General features: G+C 41.6%; 2 protein-coding genes across 8 annotated transcripts in view; one reads left to right on the forward strand and one right to left on the reverse strand.

Annotated features, from left to right (window-relative positions):
• The window catches only part of KMT2E (lysine methyltransferase 2E (inactive)), a 97,106-nt gene extending 85,846 nt beyond the window's left edge, over positions 1-11,260 (forward strand). For 3 of the 4 annotated variants that reach the window (XM_059934128.1, XM_059934129.1, XM_059934131.1), the window contains 11 exons: positions 77-385; positions 3,483-3,737; positions 3,901-4,045; positions 4,593-4,843; positions 5,231-5,287; positions 5,427-5,990; positions 7,016-7,305; positions 8,209-8,297; positions 8,405-8,530; positions 8,700-8,797; positions 9,666-11,260. In XM_059934128.1, coding sequence (XP_059790111.1) covers positions 77-385; positions 3,483-3,737; positions 3,901-4,045; positions 4,593-4,843; positions 5,231-5,287; positions 5,427-5,990; positions 7,016-7,305; positions 8,209-8,297; positions 8,405-8,530; positions 8,700-8,797; positions 9,666-11,168 — 3,687 coding nt within the window. In that variant the 3' untranslated portion in view covers positions 11,169-11,260. The remainder of the gene's footprint in view (positions 1-76; positions 386-3,482; positions 3,738-3,900; positions 4,046-4,592; positions 4,844-5,230; positions 5,288-5,426; positions 5,991-7,015; positions 7,306-8,208; positions 8,298-8,404; positions 8,531-8,699; positions 8,798-9,665) is intronic. The other variant, XM_059934130.1, reaches the window with a different exon arrangement.
• Positions 11,261-12,709: 1,449 nt separating this feature from the next.
• Positions 12,710-26,279, reverse strand: part of SRPK2 (SRSF protein kinase 2) — a 231,003-nt gene continuing 217,433 nt past the window's right edge. For all 4 annotated transcript variants that reach the window (XM_059934136.1, XM_059934135.1, XM_059934137.1 and 1 more), the window contains one exon: positions 12,710-15,962. In XM_059934136.1, coding sequence (XP_059790119.1) covers positions 15,778-15,962 — 185 coding nt within the window. In that variant the 3' untranslated portion in view covers positions 12,710-15,777. The remainder of the gene's footprint in view (positions 15,963-26,279) is intronic.

Here is a 26,279-nt window from a genome sequence, read left to right on the forward strand (position 1 = left end):
CAGATTGATGCCATTATATTTCAACTACTAAGTTATATAAACATCGTATTAAAAGTTCCATTCTCTTTTGAATTAGGAACAAGCAAAAGAAGAAACTGCTAGCAAGCCAACTCCTGCCAAAGTAAATAGAACTAAGCAGAGAAAAAGTTTTTCTCGGAGTAGGACTCACATCGGACAGCAGCGTCGGAGACACAGAACTGTCAGCATGTGTTCAGATATCCAACCATCTTCTCCTGATATAGAAGTTACTTCACAACAAAATGATACTGAAAATACTGTACTTGCAATAGAACCAGAAACTGAAACTGCACTAGCAGAAATAATTACTGAAACTGAAGTTCCAGCACTTAATAAATGTCCAACAAAGTATCCCAAAACAAAAAAGGTATGATTCTTAATGAATGTAAGAACTGTTTTTTAACAAATGTCGTATTATGTTAAATATATTTATGTTTTAGGAATTCAATCTATAACGTCTCATAAAGAAGAGTGATAAAGAGTCATAGTTTTTATACTAGCAAAGTTTTAAACTAAGAATGAGAATTGCAAAACTGTAAAATCAGTTAATAGAAATGTTTGCATCATTAAAATATCCAGTATATCAAGGCTTCCTTGTAGTATTGCAATTCTGATTTCTAATGATTTAATTTTGCCTACTTTATGTACTAAGCTACACTTCTCAGAAACAACTAGTTTGAGATGTGTTATCCTTTCTTTATTCTTTGTAGTTTTTATAAATTTCATGGGAAAGGTAGATTACAAGAATTAAATGTGAAGTAATTGTTGATTTCCATAGAATGTAGTAGGATGTGAAAATTTATAAGGAAGGGTAGTTTCATTTTAATTTTATTGGAGTGTAGTTGATTTACAATGTTGTGTTAGTTTCAGGTATACAGCAAAGTGAGTCAGTTATACACATGCATACATGCATTATTTTTTAGATTCTTTTCTCATATAGCTTATCACAGAATATTGAGTTCCCTGTGCTATACAGTAGGTCCTTGTTGGTTATCTTATATATAGTAGTGTGTATGTGTTCATCCCAAGCTTCTGATTTATACCCCCCCAACCCTGCTTCCCCTTTGGTAACCTGTAAGTCTGTTTCTGTTTTGTAAATAAGTTCATTTGTTTCTTTTTTTAAAAAATTAGATTCCACGAGTGCTATCATATGATATTTGTCTTTCTCTGACTTACTTCACTTAGTATGATCATCTCTAGGTCCTGCTGCAGTGAACTTTGGGGTGCATGTATCCTTTCGGATTACAGTTTTCTCAGGATATATGCCCAGGAGTGGGATTACCAGATCATATGGTAGCTCTATTTTTAGTTTTTTAAGGAACCTCCATACTGTTCTCCATAGTGGCTGTACCAATTTACATTCCCACCAACAGTGTAGGAGGGTTTCAGGAAGGGTAGTTTTAGATCAATTTATTAATAAAAATCTTTCAAAAACTACTGTCAGATTTAATGAAGCAATTGTGGTAAACAATCACTGAGATAAACCAACCTGAGCTTTACAGGAAGGCCAGAAATACAGAACACCCTTATGAAGCTTTGTTTTTCTCCCATTCTGAGTACAGCAGATTGGAGCAGAGATACCAAAGTGCAATCCTTAGGCTCTTTGGGCAGTGGGGCAGATCATAAATGGATCCTTCTCACACCCTTTTACAACAAAATACTTTGAAACCCACTTTATCTGGTCTTTGTTCTTACCAAATTCAGTATAGTTTGTAGGTACTGCGAAACCATGAGAAGTATATTTCGTAAATATCTAGGAGGAACCTGGGAGTATACTTCAGTGGCGAGTCAGAAGATTAGATAGAGACGATCTAAACACAGCTCTAATTTGAAGTCTGTGCTCACCTTTGCACCTTGGATCCTGAACAAGCAAGCTAGTACTTGATTTTAACAGTGAGCAGTTTACTTTTGCCCACTTTGGGAGGACAAAAAGTAGCTGCAGATTTTCTTCATACTTTGGATTAGTGAGAAAGAAAAGATTCATGTTTAAAAGAAAAGCTACTTTTGGGAATTCAAAAAAAGGCTGCTTTCTTGATTACATATATGACATAGTCCCTGCCCTTTAATTATTAAATGACTAAACTATTGTGGCACTATAGATTTAATTCCCTGGTCTTGAGATATAGGTTCCTGTATCCAGATTCTCTAAAAAAAAAAAAAGTCTTTTTCCCACAGGTTTTGCATATGATATATACTGTTATTTTAAACATTACTGTTTGACAGAGTACCAAATTATCGTGATTTCCTATAATGTAAAGGCCTTCTTCAGTTTCATACATAGCACTTATTCTGTGCCAGATACTCTATGAAGAGCTTTGGTTATTTAACTCTTGTAATCCTTACAATAACCCTATTTGTAGAGCTAGTTTCTCTCATGACCCTTCTTTTATAGATCAGGATTGAGATGTAGAAAAGTTATGTAACTTGCTTGAGCTTACGCTAAGTGGCAAAGCCAGGATTCACACCAGGGCAGTCTGTTGCAGACTCCCAAGTGCTTTAGCCCCACTGTTGCTTGTCCTAGAAAGGAAGTTTACATACATTGAAAAAAGGAAGGAAAGAAAAGATGCCAAAATGCTTATAGTGATTATCTCTAGAAGACAGGATGTGGGTAGACTTTTTTTAATGTATGTATTTCTGTATGTGTATTGTGAGAATGTATGTGTAAATACATATACACTAGTTTTTCTACATATTCTACAAATTAACATTTATAATAAAAATAAAAGGAGTATAATTTGATAACTAGGTAGAAAAGATATAAATGCCCACACAGCAAAGAAAATGTGCTTGAGCTGAGAAATGTAATCCTTATTTCCATACCCATTACATCTGAACTTTACTAAATAGTTTTTAAAAAAGAAAAAGGTGAGTAATCATTATACTTTACGATCAGGGTATATTCATATAGCCAGTAAAGACTGAACTATGTACATTGTAGATCCAAAAAAATAAACAGAATGAAGAAAGGGATTATGTGAATTTTCAAAGCATGGGAACTTAGAGATTTCAAACCCCTTAAATCATTAGTGATTGTCAATGCCGACAGCTTTAAAAAAAAAAAAAAAAATTATATGCACTGGCCTCATCTGGAGATTCTGATGGGCAGCCAGAGTAGAAAAACACTGCCTAAAGTCTGACAAACTAAACATTTTACACATAATATAGAAGCAGTTTAGTGTCTGTGTTTTTAAGATAGTACTGAGGTCTCCTAGATTTTTACTGTTTTATAAAAACTATCATGTGTTTTGTTCCTACAAAGTATTATTGCGTAAAAAATTTTAGTAATAAGTGTAGATAACCAACGAAATGCAGAATGACTTATATTGACTTTTTAGACGTCATACATGAATGATTTAAATCTCTCATTTTAGATAATACGTCAGTTACAAATTTGGTATTAGAAAATTCTATAGGAGAATCTGTATAATTACATATATAGTGATCCAAATTTTCCTTCTCTCTAGCACTTGGTCAATGAATGGTTAAGTGAGAAGAATGAGAAGACAGGAAAACCTTCAGACACCCTTTCAGAAAGGCCTCTGCGCATAACTACAGATCCTGAAGTGTTAGCTACACAGCTCAATTCTTTACCGGGTCTCACTTATAGTCCGCATGTATACTCTACTCCTAAGCACTACATTAGATTCACTTCACCATTCCTTTCAGAAAAAAGGAGAAGAAAAGAACCTCCTGAAAACATTTCTGGCTCATGCAAGAAGGTAAACTTTTCTTTGGATTTGAAAATCTAGTATGAGCCAAATGCCATTCTCATTCCTTACTACCAGTCCTGGTAGTGAAATGCTTTTGGAATTGGCTCTACATTTATAGGATATGTAAACAGCTACAAACTGATTTCTCTTCATTTATTGTTGTGTATTTCAGCGGTGGTTGAAACAAGCTCTGGAAGAAGAAAACTCAGCAATTTTACACAGATTTAATTCACCCTGTCAAGAAAGATCCAGAAGTCCTACAGTCAATGGTGAAAATAGAAGTCCACTACTATTAAATGATAGCTGTTCTCTTCCAGGTAGAATTTCTTTTCAGTGTTGTTCTAGTGTGGAGAATGTGGCAGGATATATATAGCATATATATATATTCTAATTATTATGTACCTTTCAAAAGAAGCACATTGTTATATATATTTTCTCTTTTCTGTCCTCCAAAGTTTTAGACGAAGGTAGACATGAAAACCTTAATTTGCAGTACCATGTACAATATGTTGGGGCTTATGGTTGAATTTTGGGCCTAGTTGGCCAGCTGTTTCCCAACAAGATTCAAAAGGACTCTTAGAAACCAGTTAAATTAACAGCTGTACTTGCAAGATTTCTTAGAGTCCCCCAGGCCTGTAAGCCTTCCGGCAAGATAATGCTTGCTAACAGTGAAACTGACTAAGTTGGGGGGCGGAGGGGTGGGGGAGAGATTGCTTCCTGTTATCTTTAAAAACCGTGAAATTTAGTTTCGGGGGTGAAAATCATCATAATTACGATTGCTGATGTTTTTTGATCTTTCCCAGAATATATTACAGATTATAGCAAATAGCAGCGGTATAATTTCTTAACTAATTTCACCAACAGATTTAACTACACCACTAAAAAAACGAAGACTCTATCAGTTACTAGATTCTGCTTACTCAGAAACCTCCACACCTACTCCTTCACCATATGCTACCCCAACTCACACAGATATTACTCTTACGGATCCATCATTTGCCACTCCTCCACGGGTAAAGTCAGACGATGACGCTTGTAGAAATGGTTATAAGCCCATTTATTCACCAGTTACCCCAGTAACTCCTGGCACACCGGGAAATACCATGCACTTTGAGGTGAGAAAAAAACGAAACAAAAACCCATGGGGATGGGGTTTCTTTAATAGCTGTTTTTTCTCCCTTTAATAATTAGTGTACTGAGAGCAGAAAAAAAAAGTTCTTAAGAATCTAAGAACGAAAATTTGGAACATGCATTTGTGAATTTAAACTTTATTTTTTATTAAAATGCACATAACTTTCATTTCATCTGATTGATACACAAAAGTCAGACTAAATGACTGTGTGTATCAAAGTGACCTTAAAGCAAAATATAAGGGGAATGGAAATAAAAGTTTAAAACCAAAGTCTGTATAGTAGTTTCTCATTTTAAGTTTTCATTTCTATAAATATCATGGGCTTGTTAACATATTTTAATTTTCAATTATGATTATTTCTTTTATGTAGAATATTTCTTCCCCAGAAAGTTCTCCAGAAATTAAGAGACGCACTTACAGTCAAGAGGTAAGGAGATATGAAAAGAGGTTTTTTAAATCGGTGACTTTTCCCTAGTATCAGTATAAATTATTGGTAGATTTAATGTAACTAGCTTCCAAATGTGGTTATTTGTGTAATTTTTTTTTTTTTTTAATTCTGTAAACAGGGCTTTGACAGATCTTCAACCATGTTAACATTGGGGCCTTTTAGAAATTCTAATTTAACTGAACTCGGTCTGCAAGAAATAAAGACTATTGGTTATACCAGCCCTAGGAGTAGGACTGAAGTCAGTAGGCAGTGCCCTGGAGAAAAGGAATCTGTGTCAGACCTTCAACTGGGACTCGATACAGTCGAGCAAGCTGCCTTACATAAAACCATGGAAACACCTGCACATGATAGGACTGAGTCTAACAGCCAACTGGAATCTGCTCACTCTGGACGGGGCCCAATATATTCTTCCTGGGTAAAGAGTCCTGACAGAACAGGAGTTAACTTCTCAGTAAACTCCAACTTGAGGGACCTGACACCCTCACATCAGTTGGAGGTTGGAGGAGGCTTCCGAATAAGTGAGTCAAAGTGCCTGATGCAGGATGATACTAGAGGCATGTTTATGGAAACACCTGTGTTTTGTACTTCAGAAGATGGGCTTGTATCTGGTTTTGGACGGACTATTAATGACAGTTTGATCGACGGAAGTTGCACACCCCAGAATCCACCACAAAAGAAAAAGGTTACAAATTTAACGATTTATAGTCCTTTTAATAGTGTTTCTTTCATACTACTTCTGAGGGTAATTAGTAGTTATAATATGTATTGTGTAAGGCATTCATACTTTATTCATATTGAATTTATATGTACATTTTTAAACCTTTTGTAAATGCTCAGTGAATTAGATAATGTTTGCAGAGAGCTAGTGATATGGAAAATTCCTGTAAGGAGCATGGTTTCAGAGATCGAAACCTCAAGGTGATTTATTTCACTGAAAGAGTAACTTTTAAAGATAACCACTTCCCAACCAAATAAACAGAATTGAATAATATTTGTGTTCTTATTACCCTTATTTTACATAGAACAGGCAGCCGATATAGAAGAAATGCCTCTTTCCTCATCCTGAATACCTACAGTATTTAGGCCATGGATGTAACAGTATTTATTATATAAATAATAATAAGTTCCCTGATTTACCACCATTATTTGGTTGGCAGACATACCAAGACAATTAGAATGCCTTATTTCAGAGCAGCGGGAGAAACTACAACACGTATTTTATTTGTTAATAGGCTTATTGCTTTGCAAGTCGGAAGAATTTTAGTGATGTGTGCTTTTAATTTTTATAACAGAGTCCAGTTGGCAACTTTGTGGGAAGCAATATAGTATAGTGGAAAGAGCACGGGCTTTCAAGTAAGACCTAGGTTCGAATCCCGGCTCCAACACTCACCAGCTGTGTGACCTTGAGTGAGTGAGTTACTCAATTTCCTCATATGTAAAATGGGGATGATAATATACCTATTTCATAGGGTTGTTGTGAGGATTAAATGAGATAATGTATGTAAATCATCTAACTACAATGCCTGGCATATAGTAGGCATTTGATAATTGTTAATTATTATTGTTTGTTCATTATCAAATTATTTTATATAATTTTCTTAATGTAAATATAGTAATTCTCTTTAGAAAAAAAAAAAAGAATAGATTGACACTGACATATAAAAACAAGGATAAAAGATTTGCTTTTCCTTATCTTTCTTGCTTAAGGTTTCTCTATTAGAATACCGGAAAAGACAACGTGAAGCTAGGAAGAGTGGCTCTAAGGCAGAACACTTTCCACTGGTTAATGTATCACCTCACACAAGTGGAAACCTGAGTAGCAGCAATGCTGATGGGCGTGCCAACGGGAGTGCAAATGGGGAGCAGGTAGAAAGCAATGCTAGCCTACCTTTACCAACGCCAGCTACAGTTCATAATGCTACTTTGGAAGAGGCCAGCAATAACTGTCCTGTTAAGGAAGCTTCTGCCAGTGAAAAGAATGAACCAGAAGTCCAATGGTAAGCTGCCTGTTGAAAAAAAAAACCTAACTAACTGGTAACTTTAGAATTACAAGTAGTATACCGTATAATGACAGTAGTCTTTGTTATTTTATCATCCAGTCAGGATCTTAACTTTTTACATAGCTGATTTTGAACGGAGCTATATCTGTAAAGATTTGAAGTATGCTATTCTGAAAAACAACAAAGTTTTTGTTAATCAGCTGCCTTCCTGTTTGTTGTTGTTCTCCTAAAGCAGAGGTTTGTGATCATAATTTTGACAGATCCTTTTTGCTGACAGAGTTTTAAACCAGTTATGTATTTGCCCGCGTCATTAAAGGTCCATTATATCTACTCCTTGATAATTTTCACACAAATATTCCTCTCCAAAGAACCTTTATCCTAGTCAACATCCGGCAATTTCTTTGCCACCCTTACCAGTTGCCTTGAAAGAACAGCCATGTTTAGTGTTTCTTCAATAGGAATAGAAGAAGCTGGATACAGAAGGGTCCTGCAAAGGGCAGGAGGCCACATTCATTTTGCTCCATGGTCCTCTTACCTCTGAGCTTCCTGCTAGCCTTATAATCCAGACCCAAGGTAATTTGTCAGGGGTATATGTGGTCCCTTTGGTAACCTGAAGTGACGTTCTGAATGCCTTTATGCTACCCCCCCTTCAACAACCCCCTCCTTTTCACCAAGAAATTGCTTAAGACAAAGGAATGGCGTCTGCTTGAGTTCTTCAAATAAATGAGGATAAAAATCTCAGTTTGGGGAGGTGTTGCGGGCTGGGGTGGGGAGCTGTTTTCAAAGCTTTTCCCCAAAGAGCAAAAGCCTTTATCTGAGAGGCTGTGTTGGCCATCAGGGGACACAAACTGATCTAGCCGGCAGCAGCTTTTGAACTGATGTTATGACTTGATTTTAAAGGACCGCCTCAACTTCAGTGGAGCAAGTGCGAGAGAGGAGTTATCAGAGAGCTTTACTACTCAGTGATCACCGAAAAGATAAAGATAGTGGTAAGTGAGCTTGTTCCTTTGCCAAAAAGTGGAGTCAGCTAATCACTCTGCACCCCCGTTCTGTGCTTCTAATGTTCTCTTTGGGTCTGCTTCTGCTTCATCTCTAGGGGGAGAGTCACCATGTGTCCCATGTTCACCGATTCATGTTCCGTCTTCACCTTCATCTCATTCAAATCACATTCCCCAGTTGCAACCCAAGGGCCCAGTCCCTTCTTTCAGTGAACTTATGGAAGGTCAGTAAGCAGATGACCTATCATGGTTGTTGTTTTAAAAACCTTTTTCAGAAAGGAGAGAGCCTTTATAAGACGTTGGTTTGAATAGTAGAATGTACGTCGAAGTGTTAGTAAAAAGCAGTATTTATCATGCAATTTTACATTTTCTATGGTTCCTTATGCTTTACAGATCCTGATCCTGAAAATCCAGAACCCACGACTACAAGTGAATGTGCATCCCCAGATACTTCCCAAAATACTTGTAAAAGCCCTTCAAAAATGAGCAAGGTAATAACATTGACCTTTTAACGTGGCCCTTCAGAAAAGTGGATGGTAATGTGCACATGGAGGTTTTTCTGCTGTACCAAGGATCAGTTTCCTGATTTCTGGACACTCTTCCTGTTAAAGTTCCAATGTGCTGAACGTACTTTAGCAGCTTACACTTGCTCCAAGAGTTCCTTCCACCCCTAGGAAATTCATAGTCTTTTCATAAAATATTTGACCAGCCAATTAATTCTCTAAAAACAAAAGGTCAGGTGACATTCTTAATTTAAAAGAAATGCTGCCTCTATCCTGGATCATGAAGACATGATAATCCAGTGGGGCAATATCTTTGGAAACTAACGATGAGGAAATCTGAGATTGATTTTTTCTTTTTCCTTAAAGAACATCATTATATATTCAAGTAGTCTTAATCCTTGGATTACCTGTATTTGAACAATGGAAAAGGTATTACAAATGAAAACAGTCTGGGGGAGCAAGTTTATCTACCCCCAAGCAAATTTATCCTTAGGTGGAGTTTAGAAATTTCAATTATGGAATTGAAACTTGCCTGAAGTGTTTAAGTGTGGTTCTTTCAGAATAGGAGTCAGAGACAGGTTTCACTGCTCAGGGAAAAAAAGGCAGATTAATTTCCTTAACTTGTCTTCAATAAGAATTCAGGGAATTCAGTTGAAGCTTACTATCAGAACTTGCTGAACTGCTTTAAAAAACTGGCTTTTTAACATCCCAAGCCTCTGTAGTTGTTCCTCTCAGACCTCTTATTCCCTGCCCCCGTTAAAATTAATATTTAACTAACATTAAATACCAGTAATAACAAACCTCAGTGTACATAAAATGTTGCTTAAGTTTATATAAATTTGTTTTCTTCTCACAGCCTGGTTCACCAGGACCTGTAATCCCTGTCCAGCCACATGGGAAAATACTCACAAAGCCAGATTCCCATTGGGAGGGAACAGTTACTGGGTCAGAAGCTGAGAGCGGTGTCCACCTGAAAACAGAACTCCATCAAAAACAGCTGTCAAGTAACACCCAGGCCCTTTCAAAGAATCACCCTCCACAGCCACTGGCGCGCAGTTCATCCGAGCAACTTGCACAGAAGCTGCCTTCTGCGCCCGTGAAGCTGCACTGTCCTCCATCACCTCACGTAGAAAATCCTCCAAAGTCATCGACGCCTCACACGCCTGTACAGCACGGTTATCTTTCACCAAAGCCTCCTTCACAGCAGTTAGGCTCTCCCTACAGGCCTCACCATTCTCAGTCACCTCAAGTTGGAACCCCTCAGCGAGAGCCTCAGAGGAATTTTTACCCAGCAGCACAGAACCTTCAAGCCAGTACACAGCAGGCACCTTCTGGAGCACTGTTTCCACAGACGCCCTCAGGACAGTCTTCGGCAGCATACAGTCAGTTTAACCAGCAGAGCCTGGGCAGCACGGCACCGCCCCCTCCACCCCCTCCGCCCCCTTCCTCTTCCTCTTACTATCAAAACCAGCAGCCCTCCGCAAACTTTCAGAACTATAGTCAGCTGAAAGGCAGTCTTTCCCAACAAACTGTGTTTACATCAGGACCAAATCAAGCACTTCCTGGCACCACAGGCCAGCAAGCCGTCCCGGGACACCACGTTACTCCAGGGCACTTTCTGCCCTCGCAGAACCCTCCCGCTCACCATCAGACTTCCGCTGCTGTAGTCCCCCCGCCGCCTCCCCCGCCTCCCGCTCCAGGACCACACCTCGTCCAGCAACAGCCACACTCCGTAGCACATGGCGTGGGGCCTGTTCATGCTGTCACCCCTGGGTCCCACGTTCACTCTCAAACTGCTGGACACCATCTGCCACCACCCCCTCCCCCTCCCGGCCCCGCCCCGCATCACCATCCACCGCCCCATCCCCCCACAGGACTCCAAGGTCTGCAAGCACAACAACACCAGCATGTGGTGAACTCAGCCCCTCCACCACCCCCTCCTCCTCCGCCTTCCAGTGTTTTGCCTTCTGGGCATCATACCCCATCGGCTCAAGCCTTACACCACCCACCTCATCAAGGACCTCCACTTTTTCCTTCAAGTGCTCATCCAGCTGTACCACCGTATCCCTCACAAGCTACACATCACACCACTCTGGGACCGGGACCCCAACACCAGCCTTCTGGAACAGGGCCACATTGTCCATTACCAGTTGCAGGTCCTCATCTCCAGCCCCAAGGACCAAACAGTATTCCCACACCTACCGCTTCAGGGTTCTGTCCTCATCCTGGCTCTGTGGCCCTGCCACATGGGGTTCAAGGACCTCAGCAGGCATCTCCAGTGCCTGGACAGATTCCAATTCACAGAGCACAGGTGCCACCAACATTTCAGAACAATTACCATGGTTCAGGGTGGCATTAAAATGGACTCCAAAAACATTTTTTAAAATGTTCTGTAAGATAAACTGTATATTTCATATGTACCTGTTAAGGTACTTTTTAAAGCTTGTACATGAAACTTTGTATAAAAAAACAAAAACACCAGTGCTCTCTCATTGTATTTTTCCCATTTTTGCTTTTTAAAAAATTCCTTAAAAAATGTGCTGTTAAGCCAGTGTAGGTATCTTTTATTTTGTAAGTAAGTGAACATTCCAGCTGTTTTTCTGGCAGTAGATTTGATGCTACATGATCTTTAAATTTTATTGTTGGAATTAAAAATTCATTTAGTGAATGTTTTCTACATTATTTTATACATATGCATTAAATACATGGCTCAGTAATGGCAGTACGAGGATTTCCTTTCTATCAATCAATCAGCAGTTCTGTGAGTGCATCTTATGTATAAAAAAAAAAATGCAATACAGATTTTTAGTTTGGTGTGAAGATGGCTCATTTTGTTTTATCGGTTATTTGCAAGCAAAATGTAATTTAATGTATAGATGATTTTTAATGTCTCCTGACAAACTGTAAATACTGCATTTCTTTTGTGTATATAATCGCTTACAGCTTTTCTCATTTGACATCATATAGCACTGTACATATGACATGTCTTTGCAAAACTGTGTGATCTTTGTGAAAGTAGTACAGTATATGGCCTTTAATTTCTCTTTTAAATATACTGTCACATTGAAGCACTGGTTGGGCATTTTAATTCATGTTAATAAACCACAATTATGTCAGTTTTACCAAATTGTCCTGTACCACTTCTGAGATTGGGGTCTGTTTATGCAAGTGTTTTTGTTTTTACAGAAGTTAGTTACCTTTTCCAGATAGAGTTTGTAAGGAGCCTTCCATGTTCTTTCGCAACTACTACCTCAGCTGGACTGGACCGCAGCGAGCGTCAGGAGGCGGTAAAGGCTTGTTCCTGGAATGTTCCTACATGTTATTTTGTTGCAGGAGCAGGAGCCATAAGAAAGTACTGTGCTACGTAAATGCTACATACATTTACTTATATCTGACATCGTACAAAATGAATCCATTCCATTAAAGCATCCCATGATTCATCTATAGACTAATTTACAACTGTTTGAAAGTATGGAATATTTTACCTAAAAACACAGGACTATCTAATTTGTACATGTTAGAACATGACTGAAATGTCCTATGGATGAACCAAAATTAGCTGAAAACCTTAACATTTACTGTCTAGCTATAGTATTTAAAAGAGTAGCAGGAAATTTTACAAATTTGTTTTGGGTGTACAAACCTAAAGGAAAAATGCATTTTTAGCTCTCTCAAGTGAAATGAAAATGGCCTCTCAAGTGAACATTTTATTGCTGAAATACAAAATGCTAGTTATTATTTTGGAATAATAAATTCTTTGTCTTCTACCTCTCAGGAGGATTAAGTATAAACCAATAGTAGTGACAGTATTTGTCAACACATATTTCACCATCCAATTACTTGACATAATTTGACACAGTATACAAATTCTGTGTATTGGAGAAAAAAGTAAACAGACTAAAAATGACTTAAGATTGGCAGTAGTATGTCATGTTTTACACTTTTAATTTCCATTTCCTTTTGAAAACAGCTACATTAACACAGCTGTGTTTAGGGCTCAATCCTAATCAAGTTTTAGAAGAACTTGGGTCAACTTTGCCATCCTTGCTTATCAAACAAGATTCTACTTACGGTATTTGCAAAAGAAATACGTGTCCACGAAGAAGTGGCTTTACATCATCCAGTCATCCACCGCCGCCACCACCACCACCCCCCCCCGATAGTTTCAAACAGAAGACAAAGTTAACTAGCATAGTGAACTATTAATATTCACACCTCTTTAAAAGGACTGTCCTAAAGATTTTAATTCCTCATAGTTTTAGATTTGCCTACAATACAAATAATGTATATGGAAGCTTTTCTGTAAACTGCATTAATTTCTAAAAAAATTAATGGGAGAAAACGAATTTAAGAAGTAATTTCACCAGCAGATACAAACTGAAGTTCTCTACCCCAGCTGTTAACTAGCTATGGATGATCCAAGTACGGGAAGAAGCAAGTTAGTAAATCAGTTTTCACCTAGAAAGCTAATGCTTTTTTGAAGCTCCTATTATATCCACTTTTCCTCTGCCTTGGGGCAGTTCTAATTTCCAGACAGCCAGCTTCTGAATCTGCTAGAATCACATATGTGATCCACTGCTTGTCATTTTCCATGATGACTTCACATGGACTAGAGAAAGGAAAAGATAGGACATTCAACTAAAATCACTTGAGCTGGCTATAGTGTTTTGCATAACCAGTGGTTCTCGTTTAGCTTATATGCATTCATCATCATCAAGCCACCAAGAATCTGCTAAAAACCATACCATACCTAATACAAATGTATATTCCTTCTAGAACAATTGCTTTTACATTTATAAACTAGTTAGGCTATTTTATCCTAAATGAGAGATCCTTACAAAATTCGTAATTATCTGGATTATTTTCTAACATGAGCCAAAACTGTATTAGACAAATTTCATTCAAGTGTGTCATAACCCTGATAAAAATTCTTACGGACTTAGGGAAGACATACATGAACTCCGTGGTTCTCGTGAGAATGGTTCCTGTGCAAATTCTGGATGGCATCACTGGTCCACAGCCACTATCTTTCACAGAACCTACAAGGTCACCTACAGCCTCAGCAGAAAAACTTAGCATGCACATTTCATAAATGAATGGTATCTTCCACCTCACAGCGATACGATCTAATGCTAACTCCTAAGAGGATTACGTGTCTTGTTCCCTCACAGTGAATACTGTTAAAAAGAAAAAAAAAAAAAAAAAACTGACAATGTGCAAACAAAATGTAACTAGTATGTTTTTGATGAAACATGAATTAAAAAGGTTCACAGAAATTCTAGGTAATGGATCTATACTACAGCATCTTTTCTAGATCCATATCCTACCCTTACAAAACAATGAATGTTTTCCTCGTATTAAGCCTTAATGCATGTTCTACAACTACATTTCCTGCTACAGGAATGCTGACACTTCCTTTAGTTCTGGTTACACTACATTAAAAGGATAGCAAATGTTTATTGATTCTATCACTTCAAATATAGGCCAATGACCAAGGCAATGTCTGGGAAAAAAAACCCAAAACACTTTAATTTTTAAGACAACTGCAAGCACCTCAAACAATGGATTATTGTTACAACACTTGTTATCTTTTCACAATCTAGTTATTGCAAAGGCATATGGATAAATGTTAATGGACAAAGTCAAGAAAAACGAGGCACCTTGAGGAATGTAAAACAAAAAAATTCAATCCACTGATTTCTAAAAGAGGCTAAATGTACCTCTATATATTACATTCTAAAATTGTATTGCCTACTATGGTTTGTGTTCTGGATTCTACAGTTTTAAGGAAATGCATAAACAAAATTGTGTGCAACTTGCAAAGGGAAAAAATCATTTTCTCAACTTCAATGCATGGAAAGACAATGAAAAAGCTTGTAAAATGTGTTGTAGCCACACACGAAACTGTCTCTGGAATGAATGCAATCCCTGTTACCTCTGAGATGTTAGTATTCTGCCCACTGCACTGCAAACTGTACATATCATACCTTGGTTCTAGACAAACACGAGCAAGCTTTTCCAAAAAATATACGTATATTTTTTCATTCCACACACTGAACATGTTTCTCTTGTCCAATTTAATCTATGTAGAGTTTAATTTACAGGGCTTGGAGGAGGCAACACCACATGGTACCAGGCTACCACATTTTTAAAGGGAAATTGCTCTTTTTCCTTAAAAGTACCTTTAATTTAAAATATGCAAAAATGTGAGTGAATGGGAGTGCTAAACTATAAATACGTATTTTAGAATGAGAAGCATGTCTTTTCTTTGCATAAAGTGCCATATAGGGAATGATATAACCCAGAGCCAGTTGTTTAAAATCCGAAGCAAAGGGACAGTCATGGAATGAAAGTGTGCACAGCTGCTCGGAGTAGTGAACGCCCATTACATGCAACTTCGGCTACAAAGCACTCAAGACTGGGTAGCTTTTCTGAAATTTGAGTCCCCATCCCATATTTAATGGAAATTAACATTTACAGGGTGCATTTACATACACTATAATACAGGAATGATGTCCCTTTGCCAGAAGATCAAATTGTACATTTCCTTGCTATTTCTTGGTTCCAACTTGATAATTTCTTAAGATTGTAAATTATATAGTACTCAGCTAAAATATTTCTTCATAAATAGTTACAAAACCTGCCAAAACACAAGGAGGAAAGTATTTTTCGTTCAAAAAAACTGACATTTGAATGTCACACAACACAAGAAACAATGCTTAGAGACATGTTATTGTTTCCAGAAGTAAAGTGGGTCAGTAACTACTAAGCTGAAGACAAAAGATCGCCCTTCCCCAGGATCACAGTGCACAAAAAGCAAAATGTCAAACGACAGTACCTCAAAGCAAAATAAAAGGTCTGAGGATGAAGCCAGCTCACTTGTAATCCTGTTAAGAACGAGAGTCCCCCTTTAGGGCCAATGCACTGGACAACATGTGCCAGCTCAGAATGCGTGTGTGCAGAATCTGCTAAGAATTCAACCAAGGATGCCGAAGGCATTCGCCAGCTGAGGCTCGTTTTTCTGGAACCATTTCTAACATTGGGATCAGGAAATCTGTGAACTGTGCAGCATCTTCATGGGGCCAGCCATACTTTTCCACAAGTACATCAAAGAGGCTCCAGGGCTTCAGCTTGGTGATGTGTCGCAGCTCTCCTACAGGGAAAAACAGGCATGTCAAGAAAGCTCCCAGCTGTGCATTTCCCATTGTTGGTCCAGCCGTGTTCTTTACAATGAAGCAGATACCTACCTGCTCAACACTGCATGACAACAGAGGCCAGCTTTCCCACAGACGAAAATGGCACATTTCAAGTAAGCTTGGTGAATACAAACAAGGGTTCATTTAAAAAGGAAGAATTCATTTGTATCAGTTCCAAGTTTCTTTAAATAAGCAGAGCATGCTGAGGACGCCCAGAATATTTTCATTTGCAAAGACTGACGGAGGCACTCTCCCCAACTTGGGATTCTTCGCAATTTGCAAATTTGCTTAGAAAAAGCTTTAAGATACATGCTATTTAAACTCCTTGGACCATTTTTTCTGCAGGTTACCATGCAAAGAAAGGGGAATCTTTTCCTCTGGAAGAGCGCTATTCAAGAGAACTTGACAGTAGTGATAGTAGAGGTGTACTTCATAGGTACTGTCCAATACGGTCGCTGCCAGCTCAATGTGGCTACTGAGCACTCAGAACGGGGTGAGTGCAACTAAGGAACAGAAGTTTAATTTTAAGTTAAGTTTAAATAGCCACAAATACCTAGTGGCGACTGTACTGGACAGCACAGCCCTAGAGCCAGCCCGAATCAAATACCATTCATCTCCACACATTTGCTGTAAAATCTAAGCTATCAGGACATCAATTTATAAAGCCTGAAGTTATACTTTTCAAAATGCGCTAACTGCAGTATGAAAAGTGTGGGTTATGAGCAGCCCTGGCAGAGTGACTGACAAGCTCGTAAATGGTCCACGAACTATAACAGCCTTGTTCGCAATAGGAAAAAAAGTTATTTTTAAAGTCAAACTGCCAAGAGGACAGGAGGACTGTCACTAAGAATGACTCGTCTCCTCTGTCTGTTCACAGGAGCCGCGCACCGAGAGGCCTGCTCCGTTTGCCCCGCGGCTCCCCTCGTCCTGGGGCCCAAGCCGCCGACAATGGGCGCCCTCACACAGAGGCCAGTTCCCCTCTCCGCTGGCACCTGCTGTAACCTAACCGACGAGGGGTCTGTACACGCGACGCACTGACAGGGGGTCAGTCCTGTGCTCACAGAGGTCTCCTCAGGAGGCCTGGTCCGCTCTACCCAGTTATTCAACTCAGTGTACACACACACCCCTCCTGTTTCTTTAATCATAAAGAAGATAAAAGGATATCACAGAAAATTACAAAAACAAAGGAAAAACGACTGGTAACCCACCCACGATGACTTTTCCTTTGGGCCTACACTCTTTCAGCTTGCGTTCTTATGAACTGGTCTGTCTATAGAGTAGTCATCACGACGCACACACAGTTCTGAATACAGAAATCACTAGAAGATATTTCTCGTGAAAGGGACTGGGTGTGAAGTCCGTTCCTGGCTCCCAGGTAAAGACGGGGGACAGAGTTAAGCCTGGAGGCTGCAGCTCAGGTCTACTGTCCCGAGGCAGGTGGACCTGCCATCTTAGAGGAGAAAGTGTTCCCTCTCCCAGCAGGAAACACAGTCCCCGTGAGAACAAGTGGGAGCAACCACTGAACGTTCACCCCTTTAACCCAGAAATTCCCGCCATAGGGATCCCGCCTAAGGAGATAAACCCTGGCACCCACCCACCTCGCCATGCCCCCACACTATGCTCACTGCAAAATCATATACACTCACAAAATTACAAGTGCTCAGTAATCAGAGAACGGTGGTCAAAAACACAGCCAGCCACAGTACACCCTCCTGACAAGGAGTAGTTAACAGTACGCAGTAACGTGTGGGAAAGTGTATGGTAACGTGTTTAGTAGTAACGTTAGTCAAAACCGTGTTCTACATACGACCCCAAGAGCCCATAAAGATGGAAAGCAGGTGCTCTGAGACACCGGCTTCGTTTTACAGTTGTTTCTTTCTCGTTCTGCATTGTCTCTAATGAAGCTCTATTGATTTTATAGTGACTGCTCGTCTCACCAGGGCGAGGTTAGAGCAAACTAAGAAAGCACACACACAGCACGGCAAAACCAGCTCCGTGGGTGGAGACCTGGAATAAACGTGCGCCAGGTCTGCACATGAGAGCAACTGCTGAGCTCGGTCCACTCAGGCCCGCTCGGAACATGGGGATCTGCTCCTGAGGACGCAGTTCTCAGACAGACTAAACTCCATACACAGGCAACAGAGTACAATCTTCCATGAAAAGAGAGGTGCTTTACCATGACAGGTGCCTTAAAATCTACGTAATAACAGTGATGAAAACAATACAAAGGCTGGAAAGCTATACCGAACTAGCCCCTCCGATAAACTGATAAAAATGATTCCAGAGGAAATCCTAAAATATCTGACATACTTTTGACCAGGTAATCCCACACAAAAAACTGTATGTGAAAAGATACTGTCTGTAATAGGAAAATATGCAGTATGCAAAACAGTCCTAAATATCAAGATACTGAATACATAATAATACTGCAATATAACAGAATAGTGCGTTGCCTTTCAAAAGAACAAATATGTGGATCATTGAGATAGGTGGTAAAACTCTATAATGCCAAGAAAGACGAAATAAACTCGCCTCGGCCCTATGATCCTATGCACAACTTCTTATGTTCAATTCCATGATAAGAAGAAACGCTGTCTTATAAAACAGTTGATAAAGGTTACCTAAAAACAAACCCTAAGCCCCCAAACTTGCGCGTCTATTGCTGGAAACGCCAAGAACAGGTTCCTCTGATGAGTAAGGGCTTCAAGTCCATTCACCAACTCCAGACCGGCCCACAACACACCAGAAATGAGCCAACTCCACTCCCACCACGTATAAGACAAAAATAAAATAACCAGATAGTACAACATTTTAAAAATAATTTTTTACTATTGTCCTATTGTACAAGTAGCTTTTACCTTGACAATTTTTTCCCTTAGGAAAATATACCAAGATATGTTTTGTTGAAACAAATTGTGCCAGTAACGAACCACTTGATTGTGACAGTCTTTTCTTTTTAAACCGTTTCCAGCCTTTCTTTCCTAAAGAATACTGAGTAATACTTAACCTTCCCTCGGCGTCAGCTCTCACCCACACGCAGGCCACCCGGACACCAGCAAGGCCAGATGGGCAGCTGCCTCTCAGGCTTCCTGACCCACTCCGGGGGCAGAATCACCCTGACAGACCAGGGAAGGCTGACAGGGAGGGCCCCTCCCCCCGGGGCAAAGGCTCTGGGAGGCCACTCGCCACGCCAGCCTCAGGTCCTCAGGGTGCTCTCTGAGGAAAAAAGTTAAGTACTTCCATTATACTCCTCTTGAATATTAAGTGATTTGTGAAGGGAAATGTATTATATTGACTATGAAATTACAGCATTCCAGAATTACACACACAAGCATATGAGGTTTTACACCACACACGGGGGACGAAAAAGGGAAATCCTGGTACTGTAACTCCTGGTAACTAGAAAAGAAACCATGATATGAAATAAATTAGGACAAATTTCAATAGCATACACATAGAAAGGAAACCTATCAATAAATACAGGTACAAAGCAAGACAAAAAAACACAAGAAATTTGAACAAATTCCTACAAAGTACATGTAGGTAAATATTTGAGGTGAAGATCTGTATTAAACCATACCTCCCACACATAAAATAGATCCTAGACCTAAGAGCTAGAACCATAAATTTTTGGAAGAAAACTGAAGAATAAATTTTCATGACCTTGAAGTAGGCAATGGTTTCTTAGATGTGATATCAAAAGCACAAGTAACAAGAAACAGAAAATTGGACTTCATCAAAATTAAAAACCTTTGTAATTCAAGTATCACAACATGTGCATTCAAGAGAAATGAAAACATTATGTCCACACAAAAACTTGTACATTGATGTTCACAGCAGCGTTATTCATAATAGCCAAAAAGTGGAAACAACCCAAATGTCCATCAACCGATGGAGAAACCTGATGTGGTCTATCCATACATAAAAAGAATGGAGTATTGATTCATGCTACCACATGGACAAACTTGGAAAGCACTAGAGTAAATGAAACAGGCCATCACAAAAATCGACATATTGCATGATTCCATTTATATGAACAATCCAGAACAGGCAAATTCATAGAGACAGAAAGTAGATCAGGGTTGCCAGGGGCTGAGGGTAGGGGGATGGAGAGTGAGTGCTAATGGGCCCAGGGTTTCTTTGTGAGGTTAACGAAAATGTTCTAAAATCAGAGACTGGTAATGGTTGCATATCTGTGTGAATATACTAAAAACTACTGAATGGCACACTTTGGAGGGGTAAATTGTATGCTGTGTAGATTACACTTCAGTAAAACTGTTACTGAAAAACTGGCACAAAGCATACAACAAAATAACTTTAAAAGAATTCCAATGCTGTGTTAAAGGATGCAGTAAAAACAAACATCTCACACTACTGACGAGCTCATACTAAATGATAGGAATAAATGGGATGAACTATAATAGAATTTACCTGAACCTGTTACAACAATTTCATTTTTTTTTTTTTGCACCACAAGCTCAAATTTAAATGAGTAAAACAGTAACTCAAAGCTACTCTCGGCTGTGGCTCATGGTCTGTTATTCCCCACATACCTCTGCTGTGTGTCCTGTGTCACTACAGCCAGCCTCCAGGCTGCAGCACTGTCACTACCACACACTATCTCCACCACAGCTCTCGCTGGGAGGCCCCTCACACAGCCTCCAAGCAGGGACCCAGGGCAGAGTGAGCCTGCCGTCAGCGACGGCAGGACGACGAGCGTTACCAGCACTGCCCCAGCACCGAGGGCCAGCCACTGCCCCGCTTCCAGCCCGCAAGGACTTCCATCTGAAACAAAGACTGGGGGCTCCCCCGGTGGTGCAGTGGTTAAGAATCCGCCTGCCAATGCAGGGGACACGGGTTCGAGCCCCGGTCCGGGAAGATCCCACATGCCGCGGAGCAGCTAAGCCCGTGCGCCACAACTACTGAGGCCCACGCACCTAGAGCCCGTGCTCCACAACAAGAGAAGCCACCGCAATGAGAAGCCTGCCGCACCGCAACGAAGACCCAACACAGCCAAAAATAATAATAATAATAAATTATAAGAAAATAAAAAATAAATAAAACAAAGACTGGACTCAGGTGAAGGCTTTCAAATGTACTAAGTCGGCAGGGAGCCACCTTCACCAGGCACCACCCGCCAACCTGGGCTCCGGGCAGCAGGCAGGGAAGGGAGCAGACGGAGCCCCTGCCCGCACGGAGCTCAGCTTCTGAGAGAGAGTTTATCACAGAGAGGGAAAACCAGAACTCTTGTAACACAGAATTAGTGCTTCAGATAAAATTAGAGTTAAAGCAGTTTATGTTTTAAAAGTTTTGAGACTCACTAGTATGAAGAAACTTTTCTAGTTATTTCCAGAATCCAGCTCCCGCTGAGACCGGCCCAGTTCACACTTCCCCGCAGGCCCATCTCGGCGTCCAGCTCCTACAGGACAGAGTGAGGCCTCGCTGAGCCCTGCGTCCTTCCTCCCCAGCATCTCCAGGCCAGACGCGCCTCAAGTTCACAAACTGCTCTAAGCCCACGTGTGCAATCTGCCTGTCTTCACTGCCTACGCCATGTGGAAATGCTATGACCGAGAAGTAAAGTTTTAAACTTGAAGCCACGAAAATCAAGTGGGGCAGTGACCATCCTATCCTGTATGGGCCAAACGCCACAGAGGGGCTTTTCTCTTCACAGAAATAAGAGAATCTGTTGATTTTTAGGTAATTCTGGAGCTAGGTTAAAATCATTCTAACAAGTTTCATCTCAACATTAAAAATTAAGAATAGTGCCTCTTTTAAAACCCAGCTCCTGGGATTTCCCTGGCGGTCCAGCAGCTGGGACTCCACGCTCTCACTGTTGAGGGCACAGGTTTGACCCCTGGTCAGGGAACTAAGATCCCACAAGCAGCGCGGCGTGGCCAAAACAAAACAAAACTAAACTAAAAGCCCAGCTCCTGAGTTTCACCCTCCATTCTCACCCCCTCCTACACTTTTCCTCATCTTCTACTGGACACCACTTATCCTGTTGCCGTCCCTGCAAATGTACTCCTTTGGCTACACAGAAGTTTCTTGCATGCTCTGAAATTCTGCACTGTATTCAAGAGGTCTTTGGTCTGACACATACTATCACTCACCTATATTACAATACACTCAACGCCCTCATCTAGGATCAAGTAGTTTTTCCTTTTTAAAGTTAACTGTCTCCTCTCATACTTCCATTCTCAATACAGCAACTTCTACTAAAATGATGGCTACTGATGGCTCAACAGAATATCTGCTTGGTGGCACAGTAAGGTGTGCTCCTGGCTGTACTGTTTTTCTCGCCATCACCTGAGGGCTGGGACACTTTCCCGGGTTTGTGCCTTAGTCCATTCAGGCTGCTATCACAAAGTATGACTGACTAGGGAGCTTACAAGCAACAAATTTACTTCTCACAGTCCTGGAGGCAGGGCGCCAACATGGGCAGGTGAGGGCCCTCTTCCAGCTCAGAGATTTCCTGTGTCCTCAGGTGGCGGAGGGGCTAGCGAGCTCTCTGTGTCTCTCCGTAAGGCACTACGTCATCCATGCCTTCACGCGCCATCCATGCCTTTACATGCCTTCCAACAGCCCCGCTCCTAACACTGTCACCTTTAGGGGGTCAGGAACGGGTTTGGAGGGACCCACTCAGACCACAGCAGAACAGCCTAGGGACAAAATCCACAGAGGTGCTTACTTTTGTTGGGCCACAACCTGACACCCTGACCAAGATGGCTTTCCTTAAAGATCTTTGGTGGCTAATGCCCACACCCAAAGGAATGACCAGCAGATTAAACCCTAACAGGGTGAGGACAGTAATTACTCCCAGCCACAAAAATTCAGTTCAATTTTAATAAAATGCCTGGCCAAGAAATAATTTAAACTAGGAGCAGTCATTTTACCCTGAATTGTAAGCAAGAAGATGCCACTTAGCTGCGTTTGATGTTTAGCTTTAATGCACAGACCCCGCTCTTCTGCCCTGGCCTCGGGGTGGGGATGAAACCTGCTTTCCACCCAGGAGAACGAGAGCAGGAAGACCTGCTGCTCAGCCCTCTCGAGTCCCACTGCTTGCCAACGTGATGGAAGCAAATTAAGAGCAGTTTTCAATTTCGCCTTTCTCTATCAGTTCTGGCACAAAGGTATTTTAAATTTATTTATTTATTTATTCATTTCTGGCTGTGTTGGGTCTTCGTTTCTGTGCGAGGGCTTTCTCTACTTCTGGCAAGCGGCGGCCACTCTTCATCGCGATGCGCGGGCCTCTCACTATCGCGGCCTCTCTTGTTGCGGAGCACAAGCTCCAGACGCGCAGGCTCAGTAGTTGTGGCTCACGGGCCCAGTTGCTCCGAGGCATGTGGGATCTTCCCAGACCAGGGCTCGAGCCCGTGTCCCCTGCATTGGCAGGCAGACTCTCAACCACTGCGCCACCAGGGAAGCCCACAAAGGTATTTTAGAAAAAATTTTAAATGGATACCTTTAAGAGCCCATTATTTCCAAAACGTATATTCACTCCCCTTACTGGGGCAGGCAATGCCAAAACACATTTTTAATGCAACCAATCACTCCCCTCATCCCAAGGGGCATGGTGAAATCGAATTCAGGACAGGCCCTCATTCGTCATCGTACTATTCCCGAGACTTCTGTGAAAACCCTAAATCCCTTTTGAGTTCCACAGTTACCATAAACAAACAATCATCAGGAAAGAACTTAAGTCCCAATTCCCAGTCATTTTAGGGGATTTCTTGCCTAATCATCCAAAGGAAGGAAAAAAGGACTCTAGTCACCACAGTCCATGTGTTGTCGGCCTATCTCTACCACGGATGCCAGATGCACTTCAATTCCACAGGCCACCTTCAAACAAGCTCCTCAAAACAGAGTCCACGCACACAACTCCTACAGCACACATACATAACAGTGTGATGATGGAACAGCAAGGTTCCGCGCAAGCACTGTATACTGCCATCTGGGCGCAGGCAATGGTCCACTTGTCCGAGGAGTAGGGCGCGTATGGAAAGGCCAGTGTGAAAGCCGCCCTCCAGCATGAGGGACCCAGGACAGAGAGCTGTGGGCTGGAACCAACCACCCGCCGACACCAGTCCCCCAGGCATCGCTCATCAAGTCCGCTGAAGGAGCCCCACAGGTGGGATGAGGAGAGGCCTCCAAGCCCGCTGCTGGCTCTGGGCTGGGACTCGGCAGGCGTTGCCCCCAGTCCCTGCAGCCCAGACCAGGGGCAAAGCCTAACAGGAGCCAAGAGTCTCAGAGCAGCCATCTCCACGAGCAAACCCGACCACAGGCTGCTGGCAGGGGTACCTTCAAATCATTTGCCTGACTTCATGTTCTCACCACTCAGGGGCCCCCCCTTTTGTTCCTCTTTCAACTTCTTCCCCACCATGCACAGCACTGGTTCCTCACCCACAGATCACGGACAGAGACGGCAGAGCCAGCCACCCTAAACAGCCCCCGCGCTACAGAGGAAAGGGCAGCAGCGGCACAAGTAAAGCAACAGTCCTCGTGTGCCTCTGCCGGCTGCTGGCCCTCACCCCGCCTGATGCCTGAGGTGGGGAAGGAGGCTCCCGCAGCCCACTCTGCTCGAGGATCAGGGGCTGTGGGCCAGAGCCCTCCCGGGCCCGCTCCCTTCCCCTCCGGGGCACCCGCAGGCCGATACGGCTACTTGCCTGACAGATCAGGCTGCTAGCTCCTGGCTGCCCTCCCCACCTGACAATGGTGAAAGCTACGGCTGGGGGCAGGTCATCTACCAGCCAAGTCCTCCTGAGGCCCAGGCCATCTCCCATAGGCTCTGAAAACATTCTGAAATGTGGAAGGAGTCTGCTTTGATTAAAATAAACACGACTCCCCAAGCCACGCCATCCCAGGCCAAAATAATCCAGAGCTTTCCCTTGCTTCAACTATGCTCAAATAACATTTTCTGGAAATTTCCTAGGAAACAGCCTACTCTCTCAGTCATACTGCTGTCCAGTTCACAATGCGCACAGCGTTATCCTGTTTATAACTCTGCTTCAGCAATAACGGAAACAGTTCCTAATGCGCCGCGTGGTGCAGACATCCTCTCACGCCTCCTTGTATCAAGGATGCACTCACTGGAAGTCACCCCCCCGTTGACAGCCTCGGAGACGACGTGACACGCCGTGCCCAGCCCCCCAGCATGCTCCAGCCCCAGCTGTGCCACTGAACACACTGCCCTGAGCACGACTTGAGACTGTGTGAGAGTCTGGGTGTGGCAGGGGACCCCTGTACCTGCTTAAGAGACCCAGAGTCTCAGAACGAAATTTAATACGTGTCCGAAGAACATTTTTCCTCGACAATTTTTTTTCCTCTGATGAGCTTTAAAAAGGAAATAAGATATTGCATCCAGTTACATATTTCACAGGTTACCCACGGGTATTCCCAAAAAACCTAAGAGTTGTGGTCAACGCACTCAGAGCACGTGAGCAGGAAACCACTGTCTTGGCATGGTTCGCTCTCAGGCCTCATGCATTCACGGGGAGATGGAATTTAAGGGGTAAGACAGGACTGGTTAGCAGAACATCACCAAAGTATATCATAAAAGGTTATTACTCTACAAGAATTCCTTATCTCACAGGAAAGTAAAAAGTCAAATTGGTTTTCCAAATTTGGCTAAAGCAGGGGAGATAGAGTATCTAGTACTTGCAGAAATTTCTAGAAACTCCATGTCCCGCTCACATCAACTTTAAACAGTTCTTTTTTAACGGGAATTGCACCCCCCCCCCCTCCAAATCAAAGCTGGAAAAACATGAGTTAAGAGGACTATCTATGCTCACATCAAAGACTATGGCATTGGGGAAGGGCTCTGTAAAAATAAATTCCCCAGGGCTTTTTAAAAAAAATTGATCACTAACTAGGGACTACATAGGGCAAAGAGAGTTGTTCGAGGTCATGCCAAGGAAGATCAACGAGAACTGTAATATTAAAATAAATCACCTACAGTACAGTGTGAGGTAATGCACTGGGAGAAGAGCATCTGATTTATAAGAATGTGAGGCACACAGGACTTCACAGGCCCACACCCCTACAGAAACAGCTCAGACACATGAGACAGGACGCAGATGGACAGTCATTAAGTCCAGTCTCTAGGCCACCTCTGCTCCACTGCAAAAACACTCTGGTTCCAGGAACAATGTGGAAAATGGAAAGGTAAGCCTAGCTGCTTTCTAAAAATCATTTAAACTCTTTTACAAATACTTGAATACATGGATTGGTGCTTAGCGTAAAGGAGAGGTGTGGAGGAGGTCAAAGGATTTTTGGAA

The sequence above is a fragment of the Balaenoptera ricei genome, chromosome 9 (assembly GCF_028023285.1).
Source record: "Balaenoptera ricei isolate mBalRic1 chromosome 9, mBalRic1.hap2, whole genome shotgun sequence".
Taxonomy (NCBI): Eukaryota; Metazoa; Chordata; class Mammalia; order Artiodactyla; family Balaenopteridae; genus Balaenoptera; species Balaenoptera ricei.